At 39.1% G+C, this 21,613-nt stretch overlaps 1 protein-coding gene across 1 annotated transcript; it reads left to right on the plus strand.

Annotated features, from left to right (window-relative positions):
• The first annotated feature begins 16,497 nt into the window (after window positions 1-16,497).
• On the plus strand, window positions 16,498-21,070 carry LOC133609146 (retinal-specific phospholipid-transporting ATPase ABCA4-like). The gene is made up of 3 exons (XM_061964651.2): window positions 16,498-16,573; window positions 20,610-20,859; window positions 20,934-21,070. The coding sequence occupies exons 1-3, from the start codon at window positions 16,521-16,523 to the stop codon at window positions 21,051-21,053; spliced, it is 423 nt and encodes a 140-aa protein (XP_061820635.2). The 5' UTR covers window positions 16,498-16,520; the 3' UTR covers window positions 21,054-21,070.
• The last annotated feature ends 543 nt before the right edge of the window (window positions 21,071-21,613 follow it).

A 21,613-nucleotide genomic window follows, 5' to 3' on the forward strand; every position in this document is an offset into this window, starting at 1 on the left:
GGAGACACTTGCACTTTGGTGTTCTTGCCTTGGGGCGGACAGTTTGTACGAATGCAGACAACATATTTCCTTAGTGGAATAGTCACCTAACAGATTCTGTGACCAAGCACAATCGTGTAAGAAAAATGTACACACTCCACTATAAAGATATATGCTTGTGTTGTTTAACGGCATCATAAATTACAAACCCCGTTTCCATATGAGTTGGGAAATTGTGTTAGATGTAAATATAAATGGAATACAATGATTTGCAAATCATTTTCAACCCATATTCAGTTGAATATGCTACAAAGACAACATATTTGATGTTCAAACTGATAAACATTTTTTTTGTGCAAATAATCATTAACTTTAGAATTTGATGCCAGCAACACGTGACAAAGAAGTTGGGAAAGGTGGCAATAAATACTGATAAAGTTGAGAAATGCTCATCAAACACTTATTTGGAACATCCCACAGGTGTGCAGGCTAATTGGGAACAGGTGGGTGCCGTGATTGGGTATAAAAACAGTTTCCAAAAAAATGCTCAGTCTTTCACAAGAAAGGATGGGGCGAGGTACACCCCTTTGTCCACAACTGCGTGAGCAAATAGTTTAAGAACAACGTTTCTCAAAGTGCAATTGCAAGAAATTTAGGGATTTCAACATCTGCGGTCCATAATATCATCAAAAGGTTCAGAGAATCTGGAGAAATCACTCCACGTAAGCGGCACGGCCGGAAACCAACATTGAATCACCGTGACCTTCGATCCCTCAGATGGAACTGTATCAAAAACCGACATCAATCTCTAAAGGATATCACCACATGGGCTCAGGAACACTTCAGAAAGCCACTGTCAGTAAATACAGTTTGTCACTACATCTGTAAGTGCAAGTTAAAGCTCTACTATGCAAAGCGAAAGCCATTTATCAACAACATCCAGAAACGCCGCCGGCTTCTCTGGGCCCGAGATCATCTAAGATGGACTGATGCAAAGTGGAAAAGTGTTCTGTGGTCTGACGAGTCCACATTTCAAATTGTTTTTGGAAATATTCGACATCGTGTCATCCGGACCAAAGGGGTAGCGAACCATCCAGACTGTTATCGACGCAAAGTTCAAAAGCCAGCATCTGTGATGGTATGGGGGTGTATTAGTGCCCAAGGCATGGGTAACTTTCACATCTGTGAAGGCACCATTAATGCTGAAAGGTACATACAGGTTTTGGAACAACATATGCTGCCATCTAAGCGCCGTCTTTTTCATGGACGCCCCTGCTTATTTCAGCAAGACAATGCCAAGCCACATTCAGCACGTGTTACAACAGCGTGGCTTCTTAAAAAACGAGTGCGGGTACTTTCCTGGCCCGCCTGCAGTCCAGACCTGTCTCCCATCGAAAATAACATGCAAATTAGTAACATATTGGCTCTTAACTAGTCATTATTAAGTACTTATTAACGCCTTATTCGGCATGGCCTTATTATAAACCTAACCCTCTAACCCTGACCCTAACCCATACTTGCCAACCCTCCCGGTTTTCCCGGGAGACTCCCGAATTTCAGTGCCCCTCCTGTAAATCTCCCGGGACAACAATTCTCCCGAATTTCTCCCGATTTCCACCCGGACAACAATATTGGGGGCGTGCCTTAAAGGCACTACCTTTAGCGTCCTCTACAACGTCTTCACGTCCGCTGTTCCTCCAAACAAACAGCGTGCCGGCCTAGTCAAACAATATTTGCGGCTTTTACACACACTTAAGTGAATGCAAGGCATACTTTGTCAACAGCCATGCAGGTCACACTGAGGGTGGCCGTATAAACAACTTTAACACTGTTACAAATATGCGCCACACTGTGAACCCACACCAAACAAGAATGACAAACTTTCGGGAGAACATCCGCACCGTAACACAACATAAACACAACAGAACAAATACCCAGAACCCCTTGCAGCACTAACTCCTCCGGGACGCTACAATGTACACCCCCGCTACCACCAAACCCCGCCCACTTCAACCCCCCCCCCCCACTCACCCTAACCCTAACCAAATAACTCTAAATTAAGTTTTTATTACTTAGAATATGTTCCCCTAGTGTCCAAACAACTCTAAATTAAATCTTTGTTACTTAGAATATGTTCCCCATACTAAAGTGTTACCAAAAACATATAACTTTGTCTTGAACTTGAAAAACAAAAAACATTTTATTTTTCACTAAAGAAGGGTTGGGTGAATGCGCGTATGAAAGTGGTGGGGTTCAGTACCTCCAACAAGGTTAAGAACCACTGCACTAAACAATTTGAACTTGACGTGTATTTCTGGTCTTGTCATCCTGGTCCGGACAGAAGGGCGACACGGCAGTGCGGCTGGATCAAAAATGAGGTCAGAGACGCTTGACTGAACAAAATGTTGCTTTATTACAAGCGAGCGTGGTCATACAGAACTGCAGTTCCTGGAGGAGGTCAAGTCCAACAAATGTGGCACTCCTAACTTGGAGAAGCCGAAGCGGTTTTATATTCCTCCTTCCTGTCACATAGCAACATCCCATCTTATTGCCCATGTATTGCCTGAACTACTCCAGTCTACATGCAAATGTCAAACTAACTATTTAATGATGTGCTCAAACTGAAATACTACTATTTACTTCAAGTGATGGTGTGTGTGATAGAGTAGGTTACTCTGGATGCGGAATGCTGGTCTGATATCTTCTTAGGACAAGGACTCCGGTCAGAGAGTAGGGCACAGAGAGGCTTTCAGGCACTCTTTAATGATGAAGTTGAACAATTGTAGTATAGGTGTGTGTGGGGTGTGTGTGTGGTCTAAAGGGAACACATCCAAATAATGATTAGGATACATTTAGGCAATATAATATGCAATAATACAACAGGATATGTATAATATTATATATAATATAATATAATATACTCTACAATGTGTTATAAAACAAATATACAAACAAATGTACATGGACTATTAAAGCAGTCCATAAGAGATGAATGGAGAATAAGCACTGTTGATTTAGACAGTGATTTAAACGTGGTCTGTGTCGCCCTCTAGTGGTAGGATAGGGTAACTACTGTGTAACAAGAAGTATTAACAGAGCGAAAGTTGAGCTGGCGAATTAAGTCGTCAAGCAGAAACATTGTTGCAAACAAACACTCGTTTAAGGCTACATCTAACACATTATAAGCATTTTAGCATTAATAACCGTGCTATATTCGACGTATACTTACATTTTAGTCAGGAACGCACACAATGCTGTTTACACAAGAGCCCATATTACGCAGAAACGCTACAAACAGGAAATGACGTCTCAGACTAAATCGCCAAATTAAGAGCACAGGAAATCTAACATCTCAAAACTGCGTCAGAATAAGATAAGACTAAAACACTTTCTGACAGTGTGCTTTCTCCTAGATATTCACCATATGAGTTCATTAATGCACTTCAAACTCTTTGCCCTGCAGCTTGAATTCTGCCATGGCCAAGCTCTCTTCATTGTAGGCTGTTAGAGACCTCCCTCTGTATCATTTATTATCCTTCATTTTTTTTTTTTGTCATAAAAAAATACAATCATGTGTGCTTACGGACTGTATCCCTTGCAGACTGTATTGATTTATAATGTAGGAACCACAATATTAATAACAGAAAGAAACAACCCTTTTGTGTGAATGAGTGTGAATGGGGGAGGGAGGTTTTTTGTGTTGGTGCACTAATTGTAAGTGTATCTTGTGTTTTTTATGTTGATTTAATAATAAAAGCATATATATGTAACTGCTGTGTACCCGTCCCGCCAAGAACCCACACACAGGCTGGATTGGGTGATGTGGTTCTTTACTGGTAGCTGCAATGAGTGATCAGAACGCACATACACACAATATGTGGTTAACACCTCTGCTGATTTCGATGTCATTAGCAGAGTACAGGAAGTCTGCTCAAGTACATAACATTTTCATATTTTTACAATGACATGAAATGCAATTACAGATGTGACTTAATACAATGGTTTTTAACAGTATACTTTTTTCGTGTGTGATCGTATAGTGGTTTTAACTTGCTTTTATCTTTACTGGTATTACAATTAATTCAATACAACATATTTTTAACTTGGTTTTCAACCAACATCATCCTTTTTTAAATATTTATGAAATAGAAAATAAAAAAATACAAAATACAATACATGACACAAATAACTAAATGGACTTTTAGCACCCTCTGGTGGTGACTAGCGAATATGACAGACCACGTTGTTCGCATGTTAAAATGGCGAACAATACAAATTTAAATATGAACGTCTTGACACGTAAAACGCACATAGTGCAACAATTATTACCTGCAATGAGTGATCAGAACGCACATACACACAATATGTGGTTAACACCTCTGCTGATTTCGATGTCTACAGGGGGGAAAATAATATCGACTTCAGTGCAAAATAGTAATACATCTGACGTGAGCAACAACCAATTCAAAACGAAAATTCCACAACGTAGCATTTCAACTGCTATTAAATAACTGTGTATCTTACAATAAATCTCACGTTAGCTTTAGTGTAATATATAATATTTTGCAGAGCAATATCAGAACGTGAATTACCATCAGCAGAGTACAGGAAGTCTACTAATAGCTTCCGGTTTTCAGCAACAAAATAATTGCTTGTAGCTGTCATTAGATGAGGATCAGAATCATTTCAATGTACACAAACAAATAGTGTATTGGTAAGAATGACTCTAAAATATTGGAAATAATTGTATATGTATGTTTTTACTGTAAATCCTCTTTAAGGTGGTCACATATCCCCATGCTGTAACTGTGAAATCAATATTTATCATGTTTTCCCTAATTTAAAGAATTTAGCCGAATTGTAATAATATAGATACCAATACACTGAACAAGTACGAATAAAATGTGTTTATATGTGCATGAACGTGTGAATAAAAGTTAGGACAGAATAAAAAGAAGGCAGAGATTAATTCATTGATTAATATACTAAGTCATTAATGTCTCACATAGAATGGTTTTACAATGTCTATAACTTTATTTTTGTATGAAAAATGTTTTCATTGTTTTTGAAGGGCTGAATAAAGTCTTGTCAACATCAGAGTCGCAATTTTTTTTAGATGACATTTTTCTCTGAGGTTATATTTATCTTCATTTTTGTGAAGAATTGTTGTACCTTTTTGCTTAGTTTTCTTTGTACTTCATTTTGACTGTTTGAAAAAGCACCAAGTCATTGAATTTCAATATTTTATATTCAAATGGAGTGTTTGAATGTTCTCTATATCCAATATTATGTAAAAAAAGGGCCTAAGTCGGAACCTGGAAAAAAACAAAACAGATTTGAATCTGAAAAAGATGCGAAACTTGGAAAAAAATAAATGAAACTGTAAAAAATAAAAATGGAATCTGAAAAAGTAGAAAGCTTTAATATTAAAATATATATAAATGAAAAGAAAGAATTAATAAAAACATATTTTTGTGTGAAAATTATATTCATCCTGAAAAATGTATTTTATTTTGAATACACTGAGGTATTTTTCAACATCAAAATCTGAACTTTTAGTTTCAGAGTACAAAAGTACAAAACTGTTGTCCCTAATTGACCTCCATATAAATGAATGATGCATCCAAACAAGCAAGTAAACAACAATTTACTCATATAGAGTCTGACGTTCTTAGATCCATTGGCGTTGCTAGGCCTATTTTAGGAGGGCTCAAGCCCCCCTAAAATATTCTTAAACCCCCCTAAATAATTTGGTGTAAAAAAAAAAATAATAATAATAATATTTTTTTTTTTACAAATACATGCCGATATATTCATTATAAAGTGGCCCGAATATGAGTTTAAATAAATAATCATATAATCTGTCATTATTCACTCAGTTTCCCCTCACTTCATAGCGTAAAGTAGAGAGCCCCTTTAGTGCGTCAGTATCCAATCCATTCCACTTGTTCATATAGAAAATGCCGACATCACTCAAAATCCAGTCCGCATTTTCTTTGCGACCTTGCTTGCGGTCCTTGGACTTGTTCATATAGAAAATTCCCACATCACTCAAAATACAGTCCGCATTTTCTCTGCGACCTTGCTTGCGGTCCTGCAGGTGTACGAAGCAGATTAGCACACAGCACTGCAGAACAAGAACGTGAACGAATGCAAAATGGACATAAACTTTTTCAAGAAAGAAGTATTCATCACTGCTTGTATTAAAATCTATTAGCTCCACTTTACACCAGGTCTGTGTTTGACAAAAAGTTACATTCCCACTCTAAAACAATGCTGCTACTTAGTTAGCTAGTTAGCCTAAAATGCATCATGAAGGTCCTGGTTATTTATAAAGTTAAATGTGCACTCTTTTTTACCATTTGCTATCTTTGGGGTTACTTCCTTCTGGAGCATCAGCTGTGTTTCTCACTTTACACATGGAGGAGAACAGGAGCTGAGCTCATTCACGTATGACTATCATCAGTAGATAATAATAATAATCACTCCACAACCCCTATTGACCTGTAGGAGTCAGGGCAGAGGAGCACAGAAAGTGAGAGGGGAGAGGCCTCTACTGGAAAGGTGAGTAGGAGAATAATGATACATATAAATAAATATTAAAACTTTTTTTTTTTTTTTAAATGGCTTATCGATAAGCCATTTGTTTTATTTATTTCTGGGTGGATCATGTTGACTATTGGTCCTCCTAACTGTCAATCATTCTGGTGATGTTACCTTATTGCAGTGAATATATATATATATATATATATATATATATATATATATATATATATATATATATATATATATATATATATATATATATATATATATAAGAAAAACCCAGACACCATCTTTGTAGTCATTTTTCTCCTGCGTGGACTTCCGTCTTCCTTTACAATGAGTGAAGCTGCACGAAACCTTGTGTCTGCAATTGTAAATAATTTAGTTTTTAAGTTTTGTGTTTCTTGTAGAATCCATATAAAGTAATATACATTAGCCTATTGTTAAAATAATGACAGAAGCATCATTAAATATATTTGTTTTATTGTATTGTTACATTAATAGCTGTTGTATTGTTATAGGATGGCTTGTTAAACATTTCATAGGATTTTCAGAGGGAGGAAAAACCAAGACATTTAATATAAAATGTAAAATGAATAAATACATAAAAAGAAAAAAAAATGGTTAAAAGCCATCGTCCCGGAGAGCATTTAATTTTGTCCCGTGCATTGTTTTTACCGTCCCCGAGACGACGGGACTACGTTAATCTCAAACCCTGGAAGTTACATTTTATTGTTTGCATTATTTGTTTCAGCATTGAAATTTGAAGATGGTCCCTCAGCTCTTTGACAGCTTTGGCTCTTTTTCAGATCAGCAGACGGACTCTAAGTCTTTCTTATTTACAGTATATATAAACGTTTCTCATTTCTATTCAGACTTCCATATATATTTAATTTCCTTAACGACTTGCCATAATATATATATATATATATATATATATAAGCCAAATTATTCCGATCCAGATATTACTTTAATTCAAGTAATTAAGTAATATTTCCAGGGCTTGAATTTACAACCATTTTAGTCACATATGTGCCCAAAATGTAATCTGTGCAACTTCAAAATATTTGGGCACAAACAATTACTGTATTGTGAGCGAAAGTGGTGGCATTGGCCTCTATGTTGTGAAGTAATAACATAGAGGCTAATGCCATGACTTTCATTGTGTTTCAGTGTATCTTGAAGGATCATGCAAGTAATTGTTTCTTGTTGATGCTGTAAACAAAATGCCACTGTGCAAACCCATGTTTGTTGTTGTACTGAACACGGATTGAAAATAAACCCACTGAAATAATAATAATAACAATGAATAATTTCTAAGTCTTTGTTAGCCGTTTGTGAGGTTTTGTGCTCGTGCGCTACGTTCGCTCACATCCTGTGCATCTCCTGGGGGCTAAGCCCCCCCTGTCCTTAAAAGCTAGTGACGCCCCTGATGATTAGGATACATTTAGGCAATATAATATGCAATAATACAACAGGATATGTATAATATTATATATAATATAATATACGCTACAATGTGTTATAAAACAAATATACAAACAAATGTACATGAACTATTAAAGCAGTCCATAAGAAATGAATGGAGAATAAGCACTGTTGATTTAGACAGTGATTTAAACGTGGTCTGCGTCGCCCTCTCGTGGTAGGATAGGGTAACTACTGTGTAACAAGAAGTATTAACAGGGCGAAAGTTGAGCTGGCGAATTACGTCGTCAAGCAGAAACATTGTTGCGAACAAACACTCGTTTAAGGCTACATCTAACACATTATAGGCATTTTAGCATTAATAACAGTGCTATATTCGACCTATACTTACATTTTAGTCAGGAACGCACACAATGCTGTTTACACAAGAGCCCATATTACGCAGAAACGCTACAAACAGGAAATGACGTCTCAGACTAGATCGCCAAATTAAGAGCACAGGAAATCTAACATCTCAAAACTGCGTCAGAATAAGATAAGACTAAAACACTTTCTGACAGTGTGCTTTCTCCAAGATATTCACCATATGAGTTCATTAATGCACTTCAAACTCCTTGCCCTGCAGCTTGAATTCTGCCATGGCCAAGCTCTCTTCATTGTAGGCTGTTAGAGACCTCCCTCTGTATCATTTAGTATCCTTCTTTTTTTTTTTTGTCATAAAAAAATACAATCATGTGTGCTTACGGACTGTATCCCTTGCAGACTGTATTGATATATAATGTAGGAACCACAATATTAATAACAGAAAGAAACAACCTTTTTGTGTGAATGAGTGTGAATGGGGGAGGGAGTTTTTTGTGTTGGTGCACTAATTGTAAGTGTATCTTGTGTTTTTTATGTTGATTTAATAATAAAAGCATAGATATGTAACTGCTGTGTACCCGTCCCGCCAAGAACCCACACACAGGCTGGATTGGGTGATGTGGTTCTTTACTGGTAGCTGCAATGAGTGATCAGAACGCGCATACACACAATATGTGGTTAACACCTCTGCTGATTTCGATGTCATCAACAGAGTACAGGAAGTCTGCTCAAGTACATAACATGTTCATATTTTTACAATTACATGAAATGCAATTACAGATGTGACTTAATACAATGGTTTTTAACAGTATACTTTTTTCGTGTGTGATCGTATAGTGGTTTTAACTTGCTTTTATCTTTACTGGTATTACAATTAATTCAATAAAACATATTTTTAACTTGGTTTTTAACCAACATCATCCTTTTTTAAATATTTATGAAATAGAAAATAAAAAAATACAAAATACAATATATGACACAAATAACTAAATGGACTTTTAGCACCCTCTGGTGGTGACTAGTGAATATGACAGACCACGTTGTTCGCATGTTAAAATGGCGAACAATACACATTTAAATATGAACGTCTTGACACGTAAAACGCACATAGTGCAACAATTATTACCTGCAATGAGTGATCAGAACGCACATACACACAATATGTGGTTAACACCTCTGCTGATTTCGATGTCTACAGGGGGAAATAATATCGACTTCAGTGCAAAATAGTAATACATCTGACGTGAGCAACAACCAATTCAAAACGAAAATTCCACAACGTAGCATTTCAACTGCTATTAAATAACTGTGTATCTTACAATAAATCTCACGTTAGCTTTAGTGTAATATATAATATTTTGCAGAGCAATATCAGAACGTGGCTTACCATCAGCAGAGTACAGGAAGTCTACTAATAGCTTCCGGTTTTCAGCAACAAAATAATTGCTTGTAGCTGTCATTAGATGAGGATCAGAATAATTTCAATGTACACAAACAAATAGTGTATTGGTAAGAACAACTCTAAAATATTGGAAATAATTGTATATGTATGTTTTTACTGTAAATCCTCCTTAAGGTGGTCACATATCCCCATGCTGTAACTGTGAAATCAATATTTATCATTTTTTCCCTAATTTAAAGAATTTAGCCGAATTATAATAATATAAATACCAATACGCTGAACAAGTAAGAATAAAATGTGTTTATATGTGCATGAACGTGTGAATAAAAGTTAGGACAGAATAAAAAGAAGGCAGAGATTATTTCATTGATTAATATACTAAGTCATTAATGTCTCAAATATAATGGTTTTACAATGTCTATAACTTTATTTTTGTATTGAAAAATACGTTTTCTCTCTGTTTTTGAAGGGCTGAATAAAGTCTTGTCAATATCAAAATCGCCATTTTTTTTAGATGACATTTTTCTCTGAGGTTATATTTATCTTCATTTTTGTGAAGAATTGTTGTACCTTTTTACTTAGTTTGCTTTGTACATCATTTTGACTGTTTGAAAAAGCACCAAATCATTAAATTAAATATTTTATATTCAAATGGAGTGTTTGATTGTTCTCAATATCCAATATTATGTAAAAAAGGGCCAAATTTAGAACCTGAAAAAAACAGATTTTAATCTGAAAAAGATGCGAATCTTGGAAAAAAATAAATGAAACTGTAAAAAAATAAAAATTGAATCTGAAAAAGTAGAAAGCTTTAATATTAAAATATATATAAATGAAAAGAAATAATTAATAAAAACATATTTTTGTGTGAAAATTATATTCATCCTGAAAAATATATTTTATTTTGAATACACTGAGGTATTTTTCAACATCAAAATCTGAACTTTTAGTTTCAGAGTACAAAAGTACAAAACTGTTGTCCCTAATTGACCTCCATATAAATGAATGATGCATCCAAACAAGCAAACAACAATTTACTCATATAGAGTCTGACGTTCTTAGATCAATTGGCATTGCTAGGCCTATTTTAGGGGTTTCAAGCCCCCCTAAATAATTTGGTGTAAAAAAATAAATAAATATATATATATATATATATATATATATATTTTTTATTTTTTTTATTTTTTTTTTTTTTTTTGAATATGTCGGCATGTATTTGTAAAAAAAAAAAATATATATATATATATATATATATATATATATATATGTATGTGTGGGAAAAAATCACAAGACTATTTCATCTCTACAGGCCTGTTTCATGAGGGGGGGTACCCTCAATCGTCAGGAGATTTTAATGGGAGCATTCGCATACCATGGTTTATATAGGGCACAGAGTGGGTGGGTACAGGCTGGCCTAGGGGCGTGGTGATTGGCTCATGTGTTACCTAGGAGGTGTTTCCGTCTATGGCGGCATGCTGTTACAATTTCGCTGCGCTTGTTGAGGGATGACAGGTCTGGACGGTAAATAATAAACAGTTTCTCTTTCAAGCATAGGTTGCATCTTTTATTACCACTATTGTAAGGTGTGCTGGATGCAAGAATTTGCCATGTTATTGAATATTCAACATTATTGTCTTTGAGGTCCCAAATGTGTTTGCTGAGTTCTGTGGTATTTCGCAGGTTTTTGTTCCTGAAAGAAGCCTTGTGATTGTTCCATCTGGTTTTCAATTCTCCCTCGGTTAATCCTACATATGTGTCGGATGTGTTAATGTCCTTGCGTATTACCTTAGATTGGTAGACAACTGATGTTTGTAAGCACCCCCCGTTGAGAGGGCAATCAGGTTTCTTTCGACAATTACATCCTTTGTTGGTTTTGGAGTCGTTCTGTCTGAGGGCCGACGGCTCATTTGCAATTGTTTTGTTGTGGTTTGAGATGATTTGTCGTATATTGTTCATGCAGCTGTAGCTCAATTTAATGTTGTTCTTGTTGAATACTTTTCTTAGGATGTTGTCTTTATATATATATATATATATATTTTTTTTTACAAATACATGCCGACATATTCATTGTAAAGTGGCCCGAATATGAGTTTAAATAAATAATCATGTAACCTGTCATTATTCACTCAGTTTCCCCTCACTTCATAGCGTAAGGTAGAGAGCCCCTTTCGTGCGTCAGTATCCAATCCATTCCACTTGTTCATATAGAAAATGCCGACATCACTCAAAACCCAGTCCGCATTTTTTTTGCGACCTTGCTTGCGGTCCTTGGACTTGTTCATATAGAAAATTCCCACATCACTCAAAATACAGTCCGCATTTTCTCTGCGACCTTGCTTGCGGTCCTGCAGGTGTACGAAGCAGATTAGCACACAGCACTGCAGAACAAGAACGTGAACGGATGCAAAATGGACATAAGAAACTTTTTCAAGAAAGTAAGTATTCATCACTGCTTGTATTCAAATCTATTAGCTCCACTTTACACCAGGTCTGTGTTTGACAAAAAGTTACATTCCCACTCTAAAACAATGCTGCTACTTAGTTAGCCTGAAATGCATCATTGTAAGGAAGGGATAGTAGTTCTTTTAGAGTTGGGACACAATGGACAGATTCCGGCCAGAGAATCCTTTAATCATCTTTATTGCTGAAAGGTAGATGTGAATGTGTGTGGTTTTGTGTGTGTGTGTGTGTGTGTGTGTGTGTGTGTGTGTGTGTGTGTGTGTGTGTGTGTGTGTGTGTGTGTGTGTGTGTGTGTGTGTGTGTGTGTGTGTGTGTGTGAACAAATAGAGAAAAGAGGAAAAATTACAATCCTATTATATACTCATTAATAGGCAGTAATATACATGGATATGCATACATCATATGACATAATATAATATAATATAATATAAAGGTGTGCATAATAACAACATATATACTGCATTTAACTATGCATGAACTTCAAACAAGTTTCTAAGCTTCAGGGCCATACATGGCGATTATGTGGTCTCTATCGGCCAAACTCCGCCATCGCAGTTGCAATGACGTTAGATAAACTACACGTGAATGTAAACGCCGTCAACGAGACTAATTATCTCTCAATTGACCCAAACACAACTGAACTTAGCATACGATGCACCAAACATTTGCAGAAGTAGCAAGGCACGACATTCAGTTCAAATGCTGTAACAGTATGTGACAAAACTTACATTTAGTCGTCAACGCACACAAGGCTGGCTGCCACCATTGATTGAAACCGGCTATTCTGACAAAGACGTGCTTTAAAGGGGAAATGACGTCACAGATTGACCTAAGACACAGGAACATTACAAAACTGGTTAAAGACACACAATAGGCTTTCGTACAGTGACAGTACATCTACTTTGAGACAAGAGCTATAGTGATGCATGCTTGGTTATGCTTTAAAGTCATATCCAACAATTGCGACAACAACTTTTTACTGTCAACTGAGTTTCGTTTTTTAATGATTTCTGCTGGTGGTGTGCCTCCGCATTTTTTCAACGCAAAAAATGTGCCTTGGCTCAAAAAAGGTTGATTATACTGCGTAAAAAAGCTTACTTACACACAAAAACCTGCCGTACGCCCTTTTTCATGGCAAAGTTGAGATGCGTCGAGACTGACGTTGACGTGGAAATGTGCGCTTGCTGCCACATGTACGTCTCTACATGCTGGAGATACTTTGGCGACACACAGAGGTGTCGCCGGGTAGCAGTTCACATACAAAGGCCAACTTTTACAAACCCCGTTTCCATATGAGTTGGGAAATTGTGTTAGATGTAAATATAAACGGAATACAATGATTTGCAAATCATTTTCAACCCATATTCAGTTGAATATGCTACAAAGACAACATATTTGATGTTCAAACTGATGAACTTTTTTTTTTTTTTGCAAATAATCATTAACTTAGAATTTCATGGCTGCAACACGTGCCAAAGTAGTTGGGAAAGGGCATGTTCACCACTGTGTTACATGGCCTTTCCTTTTAACAACACTCATTAAACGTTTGGGAACTGAGAAAACACATTTTTGAAGCTTCTCAGGTGGAATTCTTTCCCATTCTTGCTTGATGTACAGCTTAAGTTGTTCAACAGTCCGGGGGTCTCCGTTGTGCTATTTTAGGCTTCATAATGCGCCACACATTTTCAATGGGAGACAGGTCTGGACTACAGGCAGGCCAGTCTAGTACCCGCACTCTTTTACCATGAAGCCACGTTGATGTAACATGTGGCTTGGCATTGTCTTGCTGAAATAAGCAGGGGCGTCCATGGTAACGTTGCTTGGATGGCAACATATGTTGCTCCAAAACCTGTATGTACCTTTCAGCATTAATGGAGCCTTCAGAGATGTGTAAGTTACCCATGTCTTGGGCACTAATACACCCCCATACCATCACACATGCTGGCTTTTACACTTTGCGCCTGTAACAATCCGCATGGTTCTTTTCCTCTTTGGTCCGGAGGACACGACATCCACAGTTTCCAAAAACAATTTGGAAATCTGGACTCGTCAGACCACAGAACACTTTTCCACTTTGTATCAGTCCATCTTAGATGAGCTCGGGCCCAGCAAAGCTGACGGCGTTTCTGGGTGTTGTTGATAAATGGTTTTCGCCTTGCATAGGAGAGTTTTTACTTGCACTTACAGATGTAGCGACCAACTGTAGTTGCAGACAGTGGGTTTCTGAAGTGTTCCTGAGCCCATGTGGTGATATCCTTTTCACACTGATGTCGCTTGTTGATGCAGTACAGCCTGAGGGATGGAAAGTCACGGGCTTAGCTGCTTACGTGCAGTGATTTCTCCAGATTCTCTGAACCCTTTGATGATATTACGGACCGATGGTGAAATCCCTAAATTCCTTGCAATAGCTGGTTGAGAAAGGTTTTTCTTAAACTGTTCAACAATTTGCTCACGCATTTGTTGACAAAGCGGTGACCCTCGCCCCATCCTTGTGTGTGAATGACTGAGCATTTCATGGAATCTACTTTTATACCCAATCATGGCACCCACCTGTTCCCAATTTGCCCGTTCACCTGTGGGATGTTCCAAATAAGTGTTTGATGAGCATTCCTCAACTTTATCAGTATTTATTGCCACCTTTCACAACTTCTTTGTCACGTGTTGCTGGCATCAAATTCTAAAGTTAATGATTATTTGCAAAAAAAAAAAAATGTTTATCAGTTTGAACATCAAATATGTTGTCTTTGTGGCATATTCAACTGAATATGGGTTGAAAATGATTTTTCGGGGAGTGACAGCAAAGCATACTTGGTCAACAACCACACAGGTTACACTGACGGTCACGGTAAAAAAAAAAACTTTAACACTCTTACTAATAATGCGCCACACTGTGAACCCACACCAAACAAGAATGACAAACACATTTCGGGAGAACATCTGCAACACAACAGAACAAATACCCAGAATCCCATGCAGCCCTAACTCTTCCGGGCTGCATTATACACCCCAGCTACCAAACCCCGCCCACCTCAACCGACACACAGAGGGGGGGTTGATGTGTGAGGGAGCAGGGTTGGGGTGGGGGCGGGGTTTGGTGGTAGCAGGGGGTGTATAATGTAGCCCGGAAGAGTCAGGGCTGCATGGGATTCTGGGTATTTGTTCTGTTGTGTTTATGTTGTGTTAAAGTGCAGATGTTCTCCCGAAATGTGTTTGTCATTTTTGTTTGGTTTTGGTTCAAAGTGTGGCGCATTATTAGTAAGAGTGTTAAAGTTGTTTTATTTGGCCACCGTCAGTGTAACCTGTGTGGCTGTTGACCAAGTATGCCTTGCTGTCACTTACGTGTGCAAGTAGAAAATGCATATAACAAGAGGCTGGGCTGGCACGCTGTTTGTAAAGGTTGTAGAGGGCGCTAAATGCTGTACCATCATGGCACGCCCTTATTATTATTGTAAGGGTGAAAATCGGAGAATATTTGTCCCGGGAGTTTTCCGCTTGAGGCACTGAAATCCGGAAGTCTCCCGGGGAAAATCGGGGGGGTCGGCAAGTATGCAGCTGAGCCGCATCAGAGTGATCAAAGAGCTGCATGCGGGGTTGCCGACCCCTGACATAGAAGAACTATAATAAAGTTTGAGTGAATGGGCGCTTGCATTGGAGCAGGCCCATAATACATGGATGATGTTTTGGTGTAGAATAACAACAATTGTCCTCTTGTCAGCATTCTGACCAACATCCTGGACGTCCACCAAAACATGGGTTACTGCCCGCAGTTCGACGCCATCGATGAACTGCTGACTGGAAGAGAACACCTTCACCTCTACGCTCGCCTCCGCGGGGTGCCAGAGGTGGAGATCAGCAGGGTGAGGAGGAGCAGGACCACGTACTTAAGACCTACATGCAGGAGTGTGAAACCGCCTGTTTGAAGATTGCGGAGTGGGCCATCCAGAAGCTGGGTCTGTCCGAGTATGCGGGCCAAAGCGCCGGCACCTACAGCGGAGGGAACCGCAGGAAACTGTCAACAGCTATCGCCATGATCGGCTGTCCCGCTCTGGTCCTGCTGGTGAGTCCCAAACCCAAACTGACCCTCCCAATAACGTAAGCAAAATGTATTTTTGTTTGTTCTCCACGTCAGGATGAACCCACAACAGGCATGGACCCGCTGTCCAGGCGCTTCCTCTGGAGCTCCATCGTGAGCGTGATCCAGGAGAAAAGAGCTGTCGTCCTCACCTCACACAGGTGCACCACACGTCTGAATGTGTATTTGGGAGTATTTTTGGAACGTAACGGTCGCTGTCCCTTTAACAGCATGGAGGAATGTGAGGCGCTCTGCACGCGTTTGGCCATCATGGTGAACGGGTCCTTCAAGTGTCTCGGAACCATTCAGCAACTCAAATACAAGTTGGTCACTTTTGTGCTCGTCCACTTTGTGACACTCTGCGACAAATACATTTGTAAACACGTTGTAATGGGACCGTATGTGGATGTACCGGATTATTCGGACTATAAGGCGCACTTAAAATCCTTTAATTTTCTCAGAAATCAACAGTGCGCCTTATAACGCGGTGCGCCTAATGTACTGTCAGGTTCAAACACTGATGACATCTATTAAACAGACAAGAAGCAAGGAATCATGCAGAGACAGAGTTCAATTTGGCTCAATGAGGAGAGACGTTTGGGGCTGCACACTCAGTTACAATCTCCCACCACGCTCTAAGGTCCAGACCCACGTGCTCCTCTATTTATTTGGGAGGTCCCTGGTTACATCACTGAGGCTGCTTCTGAAGGAAGGGGGGGTAATTTCAGCAGCCCCAGTTAGACAGAAATGCAAATGTGCTGACACTCGTGATATCGCCCTGTCTCTGCTTTGTCTGTGTCACGGTACTCAATAACACTGATAAGAGACGACTGCAATCCAAGATTGCAAATTGTCCATTTGCACAGATAGAAAAGTACAACTTCAGCACAATTGATAATAACTATAGCAACAGCCTTTAAGCATAAGAGTCGTGTGATAACTTACACATAATTATTCTAACATGTACGGAATAATGCTGGTTGTGTTTACTGACCTCGAAACAATTTTATTTGGTACATGGTGTAATGATAAGTGTGACCAGTAGATGGCAGTCACACATAAGAGATACATGTAGACTTAAAAATCTGTCAAAATGTTTTAGTACGACTTTGAAGGCGCACCACTTGATGGATTGTCGGCCCATTACGGCTACCGTAGTCAGAGATATATTATATATTAAAGTATATAATATATAATATATATTATCTTCACAGTATTATGCTAAAACAACTTTTCTTACCTTTCTGGTACCTGCTGATGTGTATTTGGGATCTGCATAAGTCCTGAAAATTTGCGCACGTCCACCGCCGTAGTCGATAAGCTTCTTCTTTTTCTCTATCTTCTTGTTATGGGACATTCATACTCCACTGTTGCCATTTCTAATATAAAGTAGTGTAAAGTTCCTACTTATATCTGTCAGTATACCGTATTTTCCGCACTATAAGGCGCACCTAAAAACCACAATTTTTCTCAAAAGCTGACAGTGCGCCTAATAACCCGGTGCGCTTTATTACGATTCATTTTCATAAAGTTTCGGTCTCGCAACTTCGGTAAACAGCCGCCATCTTTTTTCCCGGTAGAACAGGAAGCGCTTCTTCTTCTACGCAAGCAACCGCCAAGGAAAGCACCCGCCCCCATAGAACAGGAAGCGCTTCACCCGCCCCCATAGAACAGGAAGCGCTTCACCCGCCCCCGGAAGAAGAAGAAAAAACGCGCGGATATCACCGTACGTTTCATTTCCTGTTTACATCTGTAAAGACCACAAAATGGCTCCTACTAAACGATCCGGGTCATAAAAAGACGCAATCTCTCCATCCGCACACGGATTACTACCGTATTTCACAGCAACTGAACCGCACTGTGGAACGGGAGCACGTACGGTGAATATTCGCTCCACAGGGAATGAGAAGTCATCCTTCACTGTGGTTCTAGCTTGCCATGCTAACTTCCACTCATGGTGATATTCAAAAGGAAGACCTTGCCAAAAGAGACCTTTCCAGCCGGCGTCATCATAAAAGCTAACTCGAAGGGATGGATGGATGAAGAAAAGATGAGCGAGTGGTTAAGGGAAGTTTACGCGAAGAGGCCGGGTGGCTTTTTTCACACAGCTCCGAAGGCGAACACACCTTCACTAAGACGGGCAGACAGCCTCGGACGACATACGCCAACATCTGCCAGTGGATCGTAAATGCTTGGGCAGATATTTCGGTCACAACTGTGGTCCGAGCTTTCCGGAAGGCAGGATTCACAGAACAACAGCGACACTGACTCCCGATGACTTCTACGAGACGGAACCGGCCATTTTGGATACCACGCTAGCGCAACTTTTCAATTCGGACACCGAAGACGAAGAATTCGAAGGATTTACGAATGAAGAATAACTTCAGAAGGTGAGCGCTATGTTTATTTTGTGTGTTGTGACATTAACGTTCGAGCAACATTACCGGTATGTTGCTATTGCTCTACACCATTTTGAATTTTACTATGTTTGTGATTGCACATTTGTACATTTTGGGACAGAGTTGTTAGAACGCTGGTTTTCAATATATTATTAAAGTTTGACTGAACTATCTGACTGTTTTTTTGACATTCACTTTAGCGCAGCGTTTTTTTGACATTCACTTTAGCGCAGCGTAGGCGCGGCTTTTAGTCCGGGGCGGCTTATTGGTGGACAAAATTATGAAATATGTAATTCATAGAAGGTGCGGCTAATAATCCGGTGCGCCTTATAGTGCGGAAAATACGGTACTCGCCATGAAAGGCGCACCGGATTATAAGGCGCATTAAAGGAGTCATATTTTATTTTATTTTTTTCTGAATGTAAAAGACAGTCGCTTCAGGATGCGCCGTTTTGTGGGCGGTCTTATTTACGTGGCTCATCTTCGACTGCGTCTTCTCCCCGTCATCTTTGTTGTTGCGGTGTAGCGTGCAAGGACGGGAGTGGAAGAAGTGTCAAAAGATGGCATTCAGACTTTACTTCAATCAATAATTATAATCAATCATCCGTGGCTCACTAGTGCAACAACAACGTGAAAAACCGTCAAGACCGGAACTCTCTAATAACTAAAGTTCCTTGGGTGAATAATATAAACTCACTACACCGGTATGTTTTAGTGCTTTCATGGCGAGTTTACTGACAGATATAAGTAAGAACTTTACACTACTTTATATTAGAAATGGCAACAATGGAGGATGAATGTCCCATAACAAGAAGATAGAGAAAAAGAAGAAGTTTATCGACTACAAAGGCGGATGCGCGCACATATTCAGGATTTATGCAGATCCCAAATACACATCAGCAGGTACCAGAAAAGTTGCTTTTGCATAATATTTCAAAACAAAACGCCAGATAATATGTCTTACCTTATACACACACCATAACTTTAACTTAATAATAATTGTCAGATTCAAACACTGAAGACATATATAAAACAAGAATCAAACAGAGACAGAACTCATTTTGGCTCAGTGAGGAGAAACGTGTACATCTGTACCCTTTTACAGTGTCATTATGCTCTGCCAAAAGATTGTACGCCTCCTCTTTTATTTGGACTTTCCCTGATTACATGGCAACAGCTGTTTTTAAAGGGACGGTGGCCATAAATAGCCATCGCCTTTGATTACAACAGTTCAAAAGAAAAGGTCGTAAAACAGTTCACAGAAAAGGTCGCCTGGAGGGGAGTCAAGACAAAATCTTTCTGTGGATTACAATACATGAAAGAAACAGAACACCTTCATGTTGCTTCCCATCCTACACAGTGGAGTTTTACAAGCCTTCTTCTTGGTAGGTTCAAAGACAGCTTTTGTCTTCTCGCCGGGAACTCATTTCAACACAAAGTTTTGTGATAACTTAGATGCAATTATTCTGACAATAATACTTGTATGTTGAAGCACAGTACAATCTATCAAGCGGTGCGGCTTCATAGCTTACCAAAGTCGTACTAAAACATTTTGATAGATTTTTGAGCGCTGTGTGTAATGTTTTATATTTTCAATGGAACATATAAAATGTTGGTGTTGTTTACTTGAGTCATATTGCAGTCTACACGTATCTGTTATGTGTGGCTGCCATCTACTGGTCACACTTGTCATTGCACCATGTACCAAATAACATAGCTTCGAGGTTGAAATTATTCCGTACATTAGACGTACCGGGTTATAATGCGCACTGTCGAGTTTTGAGAAAATTAAAGGGTTTTAAGTGCGCCTTATAGTCTGAAAAATACGGTAGATATTATCTTAGACAGGCAGGACTTGTATCTGATGTCTTTAGATCGTACAAGCACTTGGCACAGGGTACCTCAATACAGCCCAGAGATCTGTAAGCTACGATTAAATGAAATCTGTCATCACGGTCAGATTTGGTGATGGCTACGTGGTGACCATGAAGATCAGGGCCTCCAAGGCCGGTTGCGCCCCCGATCTGAACCCGGCCGAAGCCTTCATGGAGAGCACCTTCCCCGGCTGCGTCCAGAGGGAAAAACACTACAACACCCTGCAGTACAAGATAGCCTCCTCCTCCCTGGCAAGGATCTTCCAGATGGTCCTGGCCAACAAAGACCAGCTCAACATCGAGGACTACTCGGTGTCACAGACCACTCTCGATCAAGTAAAAACAAAAGAGGTTTAAAGAGGAATGTAAATATTTTCTCACCAAGCTTGCATGTGTGTCCCTTCTTGAAGGTCTTTGTCAATTTTGCCAAACAACAATCAAGAGAAGACGAGGCCATAGTTCTGCATCCAAAAGCTGCCGGGGCACAGCAAGGTGGTCAGGGCACCCCCGTGAAGAGACTCAGGAAGTAAAGAAGCTTTATTTACTTTGGGAGGCGATTGTACTTGACGGACGTAGCTTTTGGGATTCGGAGCACAATCCTTTTTTGTAGGCAGAACCACCAAGCACGTGACAAGAAGGTGGAAGAAGACAAAGTGGTAATGGCGTACATTTCCAACAAAGTTTCATTGATGCACATCACTTGTTTACATTCAACAATATCAATTATGTCCATGTAGAACCTCAGTCATCCTAGTCATGGTAGTCCGCAAAGGTTCAATCGAGGCAACTGGAGTCCGTCTTCGTTGAAGACGTTTCTCCTTATTTCAGCCGTGTGAAATGTCCGTGGAAACCAGGCGTTTTTAAACATTAATTTTCTCACGTTTTACTAACATATTGTAGCGTTTAGAAATGTGGTTCTTAAACTGTTGCACAAGGAGTCTAAGGAGAAGTGTCCAAAGATGGGGCTAACTTTGTGTTCTTATCAGGCAATCCAGCAGAATCTATACATCCGTGGCTTCTTAACGTAACACACAACGCTGGAAATGTGTCGCGTGAAAACCCGTCCGACCGGAACTCTAGCAATAACAAA

The sequence above is a fragment of the Nerophis lumbriciformis genome, linkage group LG07 (genome assembly GCF_033978685.3).
Source record: "Nerophis lumbriciformis linkage group LG07, RoL_Nlum_v2.1, whole genome shotgun sequence".
NCBI lineage: Eukaryota > Metazoa > Chordata > Actinopteri > Syngnathiformes > Syngnathidae > Nerophis > Nerophis lumbriciformis.